The sequence below is a fragment of the Rhamphochromis longiceps genome, linkage group LG14, assembly GCF_057381845.1.
Source record: "Rhamphochromis longiceps isolate RC_006_pf linkage group LG14, R_longiceps_female_GT1.1, whole genome shotgun sequence".
Taxonomy (NCBI): Eukaryota; Metazoa; Chordata; class Actinopteri; order Cichliformes; family Cichlidae; genus Rhamphochromis; species Rhamphochromis longiceps.
In genome coordinates, this window is record NC_140570.1 from 40,656,063 (window position 1) to 40,667,320 (window position 11,258).

The 11,258-nt window shown below is 46.5% G+C and overlaps 2 protein-coding genes across 2 annotated transcripts; one reads left to right on the forward strand and one right to left on the reverse strand.

Annotated features, from left to right (window-relative positions):
• il15l (interleukin 15, like) lies at positions 1 to 6,229 on the forward strand. The gene is made up of 4 exons (XM_085380734.1): positions 1 to 154; positions 970 to 1,017; positions 2,416 to 2,547; positions 5,384 to 6,229. Exons 1-4 carry the CDS (start codon positions 8 to 10, stop codon positions 5,489 to 5,491), a joined length of 435 nt encoding a protein of 144 aa, XP_085236860.1. The 5' UTR covers positions 1 to 7; the 3' UTR covers positions 5,492 to 6,229.
• A 3,751-nt stretch (positions 6,230 to 9,980) lies between these two features.
• Positions 9,981 to 10,788, reverse strand: triap1 (TP53 regulated inhibitor of apoptosis 1). The gene has a single exon (XM_085429163.1). It carries the CDS (start codon positions 10,669 to 10,671, stop codon positions 10,447 to 10,449), a length of 225 nt encoding a protein of 74 aa, XP_085285289.1. The 5' UTR covers positions 10,672 to 10,788; the 3' UTR covers positions 9,981 to 10,446.
• Between the last annotated feature and the right edge of the window lie 470 nt (positions 10,789 to 11,258).

Below are 11,258 nucleotides of genomic sequence, written 5' to 3' on the forward strand. Positions count from 1 at the left end.
CTGTGCCATGCAGAGGGAGAGGCCAGCTCTCGTGAGTGTGTTTGTGTTTCTGTGTTCTGTCAACATCATCGCCATCACCCAAAGACCATGCAGCAGGGACCTCTACGTGCAGGTCGAGAGCCTGAAGGAGAAAGTCTCCAACATCTCCAAAAAGGTATGACTGCAAGCCTTTATGGCTCACTTAGAAACACACGCACTTCATCACGCAACATCACGCAACGTGAACGCTTTTTAATGCTCGAAGGTCAAAAGCAGCTTTAGGCTTTGAGATTCGTACCTCACCCTGCTCAGCTTTACAATCCATACTGCTGCACTTCACAGAACTCAGGTGTGTGAACTGTGAACTGCAACAGTATCTTCGGTGCCTTATCTTGAAGATATGTAAGCATGCGTTTATTGTTGAGGAGGATGAGTCATGTAAAATAAGTACAGCACACACCTAACGCACACCTAAGCTGCAGAGTGACTTCTGCGTAGAAAGAACAAGTTTGTCACACAGAGGACGAGCTGAGGGGAGGAAGGGTTGTTTTCACTGAGAGTCGTGGAAAGCTGCTTCGGCAGAATGAGCATCGTCTCTGAGTCCCAGACATGCAGATCGTTTTCAGTTGTGACTCATGCGAAATTAATCCACAGGAGTTTTTTTCCCTGGAAAAAAAACCCTCTCTTTTACATGACGTAAGCAGATGTCAGTGTCCCGGGAAAAATGAGTCCGCTCTAAAAGTATTTGCGCTGCGAGCTGGGTGGATGTGGTTGTAGCTCCGTAGTGTTGTTTGCTAATTAGCACTAAGCATGCAGCTGAAAGCTGAGCCTGCAAGCGCACTTGAAGAGCTCTTGGCTTCGGGGGCTTCTGGTCTCAGAGGGTTTCATCGTGCACTCAGTCTGCAGCACACAGTGAGCTCTTGTACCTGGAAAATGTTCCGCTTCTCGGTGGTTACGCACATGTGCAGCTAACTTTCTCTTTCCCTTCAGTTGTCGCTGAACTGCAGCCTGTACACACCCACCATGGAAGACTACGAGGTATGTGCCTGCACAAAGCACTGACTCACGTTTCAGCCCGCAGCTAAAAATGCCTGACAGACTAATAACTACAACACACAGAGGCAAAGATCCTCCGCTGACTAATCGCTTCAGCTTGTGCACATTCAGGTTAAAGGTCAAGCACTGACTGTGGTCTTTGTGCTCCGTGTTCAGTGATCTTAATGTTCTGCTGGAGCCGCTGTTTAAACATTTCATGTGTAACAGTGCAACAGATGGATGCAGTGAGTGAGAGTGAACGCAGCTTCAGGAAGCAGACAAGCACAGCTGTGACGCCGGGGTCAGGGGTCAAGTTACAGAATAGCTTCATTAACAGGGACATTGGCTGTGTCGGGAACACTGCAGGGTTCCTTCAAGACTCTGGCATAAATATCAGTGTCCAGTCCTTCAGGGTGAGGAGAACGTTTTCTACATGAGGCAGAGCAAATGTCATGTCTGCAGCAGCTCCGTGTTGGTGGCTCTGCTGCAGCGGCTTCCTGTGGCCTCCACGTGCACGCAGTCACCCTCAGCGCTGTGCACCGCGGCTTGTGGACGTTTTTATCCTCGTATCATTAAAAAAGGAAATAAAAGTTAAAATATAATATTGATGTCATTTTTACGACCGTGACAAAATTACATTTTCATTTTTAAAGCTTTTTCAACATAAAATGGACACGTTTGGTTTCTTCGAGCTTGTCGCCCAACTCGTTTTGGGAATTCTTCAGATGATGAAAGCTGCAGAGACCCACAGGGTCCGACACAATAACAGGTCTCCTCAGTCTTTGGTATTTTCCCATCATCTCAGTTGTATGACATTTCCTGCCACATGAATGGTAAATGGACTGGTTCTTATATACAACTAATTCATTCACCCATTCACACAGGCACTGACTGAGTATCTAACACTCATACACATTCACACTCAGAGCAACATTGGGTTCGTATCTTGCCCGAGGATATTTGGCATGCAGGCTGCATGGGATCGAACCACCGACCTTCTCGTTAGCGGCTGGTCTGCTCTGCCACCTGAGCTCCAGCCACCCCTGACAGATAAATGAGCTCAGTGTGCGTTCAGTATAGCTCGGGCTACAGGCTGCTGTTTATCCCTAATATGGTCATCTCGTGCACAGAAGCTCCACCCACTTGATGTTTAAACCCTCTTTTTGTCAGGAGCAGCCAATCAGAGGACAGTGGTCTTTAAGAGGGAGGAGCTAAAACAGCATGTTTTAGACAGAGAATGAACTGAGGGGGTTCACCGCGGCCACGTGTCCGATAAAGAAGGATTATTTTGAACCGCCAATCATGCAAAGCTGCTTTCTGAAGCTGCGCATGACTGTGACTGCTGTGATTTTTTCCTTCATGGCATCATTCCTTTGCTCTCTCTCCTTTCTCTCCCTCCAGCAGATTTGTCCCAGGACCACGATGCAATGTTTTGCTTCTGAAATTATTGTCCTCACGCATGAGTGGGAGCTCGAGCCCAAGTGGAAGAAATTGAATAGATTGCTGAGTAGACTGGCGTCCAGGATAAACCAGGTATGAGAAACAGCTAAAAGAGGAATTCACATTACTTCTAATGTAAGAGTTCTTTTAAACTGTGCATTCAAAACTGAGGCCCTGATCATCCTGCTGACTTTGAAGGAAATTTCATGGAAAGACTTGAGATGTAGGGTGTTGGCTTTGGTGGTCTGATGGCTTCATCGAACAATGACCTCCAGCTCCGATTGTGGAAGTTTGCATTACGTATGAGACGAGAAGTAGCACGTCCAAGTCTGAGACCGCAGTTGTTAGCTGGACAAGAGTGAAGTGCCAACTCCAGGTCAGAGCCACGTTTAAGTACCTCTGGGGTCATTTAGGAGGGAGAGAGAGAGCCAGTACTCCTTTCTATCTGAGCTGTGTGTCAGTGGCCTATGATAAGGAGGCTGTGGTGGAGTCCCATAGTGCAACAAAGAGAGGCGCGACAAAGTTGTGGTCTGGAAAGACTAAAAACAATTAGACAGGTTGGTGTTACAATCAACATCTGCTGCACTGGAGAATCCATGACCCCAACACGACAGGCCCAGAGGAGAGCCAGGATACCCCAGAGTGATGAGCTCTCACAGTTGGCTTGGAAATATCTCAGGGTCACCCCGGAAGATGTAGGGGGTGGCTGAGGAGAGGCATGTGGCAGAGAATGGATGGACGGGTGAGGAGTTAAAAATATCTAATTAATGAGATGACTGTTATAAGATCAGGAGCTGCTCAGGTTGTGGCCATACAGAGTTGTTTCCTGTGTAAAGCACAGTAACCACTGAAGGAAGGACTGATGAAGTAATACTGTGGTCGTTTATTAAGTAGACCAACTATGATTAAAGCCATTTGTTAAAATGAGCTCCTATTTGGAAACAGAAAACTTTATGAAGCTCAGTGGAACAGATGAGATATTTTCTTTGCGTGTGCTTTTGACCTTCTCACGTCACTCATGAATGTCACGGCGAGCTCAGAGCTTGTCTGGACTTTAGGAGGGTTTAGCTGCTGTGACTGGGTTTCCTGCACGTGTGATTCTGTGAGAGCAAAACTGAGAATCACAAACCTGGAACATATTCCCACAGATGACCTTCTGCCCCTGCTTTCAAAGAAAGATTGGGAACAGCCTGGATCAGCTGATATGCCACAGCTGCTGCTCTTTCCCAAAAAAAAGGACCTGATGAGAACTCACACATAGAACCCACGCATAGAACCCGGACACAGAACCCACACAGAGAACCCACACAGAGAACCCACACATAGAACTCACACATAGAACCCACGCACAGAACCCACGCATAGAACCCACGCATAGAACCCACGCATAGAACCCGGACACAGAACCCACGCATAGAACCCACGCATAGAACCCACACACAGAACCCACACATAGAACCCACACACAGAACCCACACATAGAACCCACACATAGAACCCGGACACAGAACCCACGCATAGAACTCACACATAGAACCCACACACAGAACCCACACATAGAACTCACACATAGAACCCACGCATAGAACTCGCACATAGAACCCACGCATAGAACTCGCACATAGAACCCACGCATAGAACCCACACATAGAACCCACACATAGAACCCGGACACAGAACCCACGCATAGAACCCACACACAGAACCCACGCATAGAACTCGCACATAGAACCCACACATAGAACCCACACAGACACGAAGAGAACATGCAAACTCCACCCAGAAACCTGATGGAGTCCAATTTCCTCCAAATATTTATTTTTATTTGACTTATTATTTTAATATTTATCACGTTTTTAGCATGTCTGTCATTTTCAGTTACGTTGTTTCTCTTTTAGTTGTGTGTTCATTTTCTTTCTACTTGGATTATAACATATTTGCCTTGATGTAAAGCGCTCTGTTGTTTTTCAGTCACTGTACGAATAAAAACAACAACTAATAAAAACTTAAACGCTTAACAACAAGAAGTTTGTCTTTCCTCTGAAACATTTATGTGATGGACCGGGAAGATTTATTTTAATTTGATGACGATGACATGTACGCCAACACGTTGGCAGTTGTTAGCGCTGTTTCCTAACAGCAACGAGGTCGTGAGTTTGACTCCACCCTCTGACTTTTCTGTTCTCTGTGTGTCTGCGTGGTTCCCTCCGGCTTCCTCCCACAGTCCAAACCCATGCCGCTGGTAGGGTTGCGACAGACTGGTGACCAGTCTGGGATGTACCCAGCCTCATGCCCTGTGGTAGCTGGGATAGGCTTCAGCCCCCCTGCACCTGTATTGGATTATGCAATTTTAAAGTCAGTGTCTGGGATTTTTAAGGCACCTCACTGACTCCTTCAGAGGAGGAACTGCTCGTTTATTTAAGCACAAGTTCACATTTGGTACTTAGAAGTGAGAATTGTAATGATAATGTAACCATTACAGGATTAAAGCCCACAGTGAGGAGCATTGCTGGTAGATTACGTTACCCTCCCAACAATTTTTGTTTTCTGGTGGGAATCCAGCTTTGACTTCTGTGTCACGTGGAGAGATATCAGTGTTGCTTTTTGTCCCAACTATATTTACTTCAACACTGTGATGTAAGTTTTGTTTCAGTTACTGGTTAACAGCACTGTACAATCTATTACTGTACCATCTGCACTGATTTGAACATCAAGGCAGAACATTCGAGTAGAAGCTGAAGAGGACCTAGCATAGAGCCCTGGGGTACTCCAACATTACATTAAAGGCTGGTTACACCATGTCCCAAAGACTTATGGGTTGTAGGAAGTTTCTGGTGAAAACCTTGAATGCTCCAACTGCCCTTCAAGTCTTGGTTGTGTTCCAATCTTCTTCCAGACAATAACACGTATTTCTGTTTCTTCTCCGCAGACAGCGTCAAAGTGTCGTCGTTGTGAGGTCATGAAGGAGGAAAATGCAACGACCTTTCTTGAAAATCTTCTGTGGACTGTTGAGAAATCTAACAGTGACTACTGTTAGGACTTTCAGAAGAGACTACATGGCATGACTTTCTTTTCGTTAACTTTCTATTAAACCACCTGCACACAAATAAAGTGCAGAATACATGATGCAGCTCGGTGGTATTTGAGGTGCAGCTAGAGGCTAACGCAGAGTTCTGGGTGGAAAAAGCTTGCTTGTAGTCTCATATCAGCTAACATAAACGTCTCACTGATGTCGTCATAAAGAAGACACAGTCAGGTCCCAACTAAGCTGCAGTCAATTGCTGAGAGCACACTGGTCACTTTAATGTGCTTTAAATATCTGTGTATTTGTATCTGCTAATAATGAGTATTATTATATTAATAAGGCTTCTACCAAGCAGTTGGACAGTGGGTGAAAAGGGGGTGTTGGGTCAGTGTGTTTATTGGCCTTGGTAAACTGATGGAAGAACACCAAGGATGGCAGGAAACAGACCTGCCTACATATTTCACAACCATAGACACCATCACAGAAATGTGCGACGGTTTCTGAGGACGTGGGACTTCCTGAGGATCGGTCGAAAGCCACTGCCACATTATTCATGCATCAGACATTATAAGGCAATGGACAGCTGCAAGGACAGCACTGCTTACGCCTACTGTGGCCAAAATATGCTCCTATACAGCTCTGATGTAAACCTCAGAAACATATAAAGCTTTTTCCACTTGTCTAATAAGCTCATTCTCTCCCTGCTTTGATCTGATGCTCCTGTATTTAGTTCAGTACAATAAACTTCATTTTGAATGTAAACTGATACACGCTGTTCACTCTTATTTCTTGCACCTTCAGAATAAAATGACCCCCTTCTGTCTTTTTGTACAGCTTGGTTAGATAAACGTTCATGTAAAGTTAGATGGTAAAAATGAATTATTTCCAGGTAAGTGAGCTTCAAATGAGAAAGTCCCAGCGTCATATTTTTAGAGCTTGGAGTGTTCTAGTGTAGCTTGGCATCATATCTACGAAGCCCCTCAGTTCATCCTCAATCAGCATTGACTCTAATGGCCCACTTTCTCCTAATTGGAGAACTTTTGGGAGCCTGCTGTGAGCTAGTCTAGAAGAACCGTTCACTTCCCATTAATGGTAAATGGCCTGTATTTGTATAGCGCTTTACTAGGACCCCAAAGCGCTTCACACATCCAGTCATCCACCCATTCACACACTGGTGATGGTAGCTACGTTGTAGCCACAGCCGCCCTGGGGCGCACTGACAGATGTCAGTATAATCCCATTGTACATTAACTGGATCGACTCCACTATTTGGGAGTTTAGGCACTTTAGTATGAACAGCTGGAAACCATCTACCCCCTGAGACTGACAGACCGTCGGGTTTGTTTTTATCTTCAGAGTCTTATTTAAACCAGATGCTAACAAACTAAATGTTTGAGAGAAGATACGGCCTGTTTTCAAGTCTGTTTTCGTGGATACCTTCTACTCGTGTTCAGGTTCCGGTGGGTGAGCGTCCTTTTGCAGCCAAACTCAGCTGGCTCCTCTAAACTCCTTTAAAGAGCTAATCAAAGTGTTAGACATCGTTTCAGAGTGTGACACCGAGGTGAGGGTATGGTGGGTGTCTGGGGGGCTAAAAATGCTGTCCAACACACATGAACACACATGAATCAACGCTACATATGAGCGGGTGGAGGGAGGTTTGCAGTCTTCACACCCCCCGTTCTCTGTTGCCTGTTGGGGCGGGGGTGCTGGGAGGAGGAGTTGGCCGTCCGACTGCGGTCTGGAGTGTGGCGCCTCCCTGCTGCTGTGGAGTCGGGGTGGTCTGCCTCTCCCCACCGCAGGGGAAAGGGTAACACCACCTGGGTCTGGGTGCAGTTTCCCCCTGGAGGGGAACCTAGACCCAGTTCTTAGAGTACGCTTGGGGAGTGTGATCGTGTGTACAGTGTCTTTATGTCTGTCTCCACGTTGGTTGAGTGTGGAGTAAGTGCATATGAGAGCATGAGGGTGGGAATGGATGTTTGTGTCTGTGTGTGCCTGTATGTCTGTGTCTATATGTCAGGTTGGGTGTCAGACGCCACCTCTCTGGGGACATCTCAGGCCCTCCAAGGTTTGGAGGCCTATCTCCCCCCACCACCACTTCCCCTGCCAGTGGCGGACCCCCTCAGACATCGGTGCGTTGGTGGTTCTTTGTGTCTGGGGGTGGGCGTCCAGGTACACACCGGCTCACTCCTTGGCGGCCGCTTATCGGGGCCTGGGGCCTGGGGCTCGCTCGGGCCACTTTGGAGGTGGGGTCAGAGACCATAACGCTCGCATCCTATCAGCTGGCTTGGAACATTGCACGGGCTAAAAAGCCACACAATGAAGGGGAGTTCGTTAAAAAATGCCTCAGTGACGTTGTTGAAATCTTGTCTCCTGAAAACAACAAATTAAAACGCGTGGTATCAGACGTCCAACTGTCCCGCCACACTGTTGAACACAGAATATCGGACATTAACACGGCTATTAAATCACAGTTGCACTCTGACCTTCAAGCATGTGAGTATTTTAGTGTCGCATTGGATGAGAGTTGTGATATACAAGACAAGCCTCAGTTGGCAATATTTTAGGGTCTGTGTCAAACGATTGTGTGATCAAAGAAGAGCTCCTGGATATTGTGCCATTAAAAGACAGAACCCGTGGCATAGATGTGAAAGAAACCATGATGGCTGCATTTGAAAAAGCAAATCTGCCCATAACGAAATTAACTGCACCGCCACGGATGGAGCACCAGCCATGATGGGATCTGTGAACGGGCTTGTGGGGCTGTGCAAAGCTGACCAAACTATTCCTGACTTTTGGAATTTCCACTGCATCATCCACATGGAGCAACTCGTGTCTAAATCATTGAATTTAGATAACGTCACGAAGCCTGTGATGGAAATCGTCAACTATATCTGCACACATGCGCTTAACCACAGGCAATTCAAGAATCTCATCGCTGAGCTGGACCAAGGGCTTCCAGGTGACCTGCCGCTGTGAGGTGGCTGTCAAAAGGCCAGGTACTCTCTCGCTTCTTTGAGCTTTTGGATGCCGTGAAACTGTTTATGGAAGAGAAGGACTATCCCGTGCTCTCGGACCTCAAGTGGATTATGGATCTGGCCTTTTTGGTCGACATGCTGTGTCACTTGGACAGACTGAACCTGACAGTTAAGAAGAAACAGCTGGAAGCATCATATTGCAACTCATGAGCAGAAAAATCGCCAATCTACACAAACTGTGTTAACTGTGGAACACTTTCAGAGCCGGCACATCTGGAAAGGCTCCATCAGTGCTGAAAGGTATAAACAGGTTTAAGAGCAACATCTGCTCCATGCTGATGTTTCTCAGGAAGGCCTTTGTGTTTGAGCAGGACGATGCTGAACCGCAGACTGCTTCTATTCCAGCCTCACGGCTTCGGAGCAGAGGAGCCTGCAGTCCAGACCTCTGACCAGCTGACAACATCTGGAGCATCACGAAAGCAACAAGAGGACGAAACAGAGCCAGGACTGCTGAGCAGCTGGAATCCTCCATCAGACTGGTGTTAGAGAGCAAACATGGACCTGTCCTACTTTTACAGACGTGTCGCTGCATCATGTTCACAAGGAGCTCCTATTTTTATCACCATGGTTCATGTTCACAGTTTGATATGTTTCTGTGTTCTACTGTGAATGAAATACAGTTTGAGACTTGAAGTCACTGCACTGCTTTTATTTCCATTTTACACAACAGCTAACTATTTTGTACTTGGGTTGTATAAAGATGCTCAAACATTATAGTGAAATACCACACACAGAGTAATAGTGCAGAAAATCCTGGTGTAATAACCAGACACACTGCAGGAACCTCTGAGCGCACTCAGTGCTGCTGTTTATCTCTAACATTCCAGCTGGGAAACATTTAAACATTAAGGCTCTCTGTCCCGCGGCCTCAACGTAAACTATTCTAGTTTGTTGCCCGACGAGCCAAAGTGAAATTAATGAGCGAGTCTTCTTCTTGATTAACAGCCTGCAGATGAAACTGATTCATTTTCTTGTGTTCTAGTAGCATCAGTCTGAATCTTGGCAGCAGATGACCTGTTTGGACAGCTGCATTCATTTACTGGTGTTACTGGCTGGATGCATGCAGTCGGTGTGGTGCTCCCAGCTGACTTTAAGCTCAAACTCTAAGCATTTGTCATGGTGAAAATAGCGCCACCTTTAGGGCACTGAAAACATTGACTCTGCCTCATGAGCTCATTAAGCTCCCTCCGTCGTACACCCCTCACAAACCGAGCCCAGGACCAGGCAGGGGTTTGATACGTCTAAGCTCCACCGGGATGTGAGCGAACGAAGCGCTTTCAGTGCAAAGCAGGAGCCGATTCAGAACTCTGGTCGTGTTTAACCTGAACGTCTGTCGCTGAAATGCAAGAATATGAGACAGAACTGCTCTCAACACTGAAAATACTCCGAATGATCAAGAAAAACCTGCAGAAACATAAAGAGAGACGTCGACCCGTGAGAGAGTAAAAACACACCATGTGCACGTGTCCTGCTCCAACACCGAGCTCCCTTTAATTCATTCGTACAATGCAAGATTGAGTTTTGCACACATGACATCAGTCGGAAGAGTTTTCAGCATCACATCTTATTTAGAGCTATTTATAGCTACAGGCTGCCACCGCTTCATAACGCGCACACAGGCCGTCATGGAGGAGCTTTAGCTGGTTAGTAATTGGATTCAGACAGTTTTAGCTCAGTTTCAGGGCTGACAGCAGCTCTCTGGGCCCTCTGGAGGAAAACTGGGCGGTAAGTGTCTCTGCTGAGAAACGAAGTCCGAACAGAGCTGTGCGGTAAAAGAGAAAAGCTTAAAATTAACGAGACGGCTCTTTCAGGGGCCGCTTCACCCTCTAACCCCAGAGACAGCAGCTTGTCCGCTCCTGCGCATGCTCGGTGGGCCTCGTGGACCCCGCTCAGTGTGGCGTACATTTGTAGGATTTCCCCAGCAGCCCCCCATCAGCTCTCAGGCTTGTCCTTGTTGGGCCCCATGAAGTCCACGCCGTCGATGGGGATCTCCTTCTCCTTGATGGCCGCCTGCACGCAGCGCTGGTACTTCCGGAAGCTCTCCGTGCACGGGTCGCCGCTCCGGTCGCCCTTCAGGAACTTCTCGGCAAACCAGCGGTTGAAGCAGGTGTCGTACTCCCGCTTCAGCTCGGTACAGGCCTCCCCCACGCTGTTCATCTCCGGGAAAAAACACCGCTCGGCTCAGAAACGACAGAGGAGCGAAACCTGGAGGACCTACCTGCCGTTCCAACCCGGTCAGCGACAACGACATGCACACTGTGGCTCTCCTTGGAGTGCGCCATGTGATTGGCTGGTTTGGAGAAAACGGCGTACCTGCGTGAGGACGTAACAAAGATTTGTACAAAAGAGGTATTCACTCTGAGGAGAAATTACGAACCCGAAGTGTTTTTAAAAAATACATAGTTAAATAATGGAAATATTTTAAATGTTGATCTATTTACTAAAATGTACCTTTAAGGCTGCCATAATCATTTGTGGCAAATAACAATCATATATAGTATGTAGTTGTATTTTTCCTCTTCCGTTTTTCTTTGTAGCAAGTTTAAATTCATGTCCTCTTCATTTGTCAAAATGATTTCTAACAATTTGCGTTGCTTTTTTGTAGTTTTTATTTATTTAATTATTTTTAATAAATATTTTTTATGCCTTTTCTCTAATAAAACAGCTTAGTCTCTAAACTGAAAAACTTAAAGATATATGTGTTGGTTAATTTACCTTTATGTACATATACGTATACTTTTTGA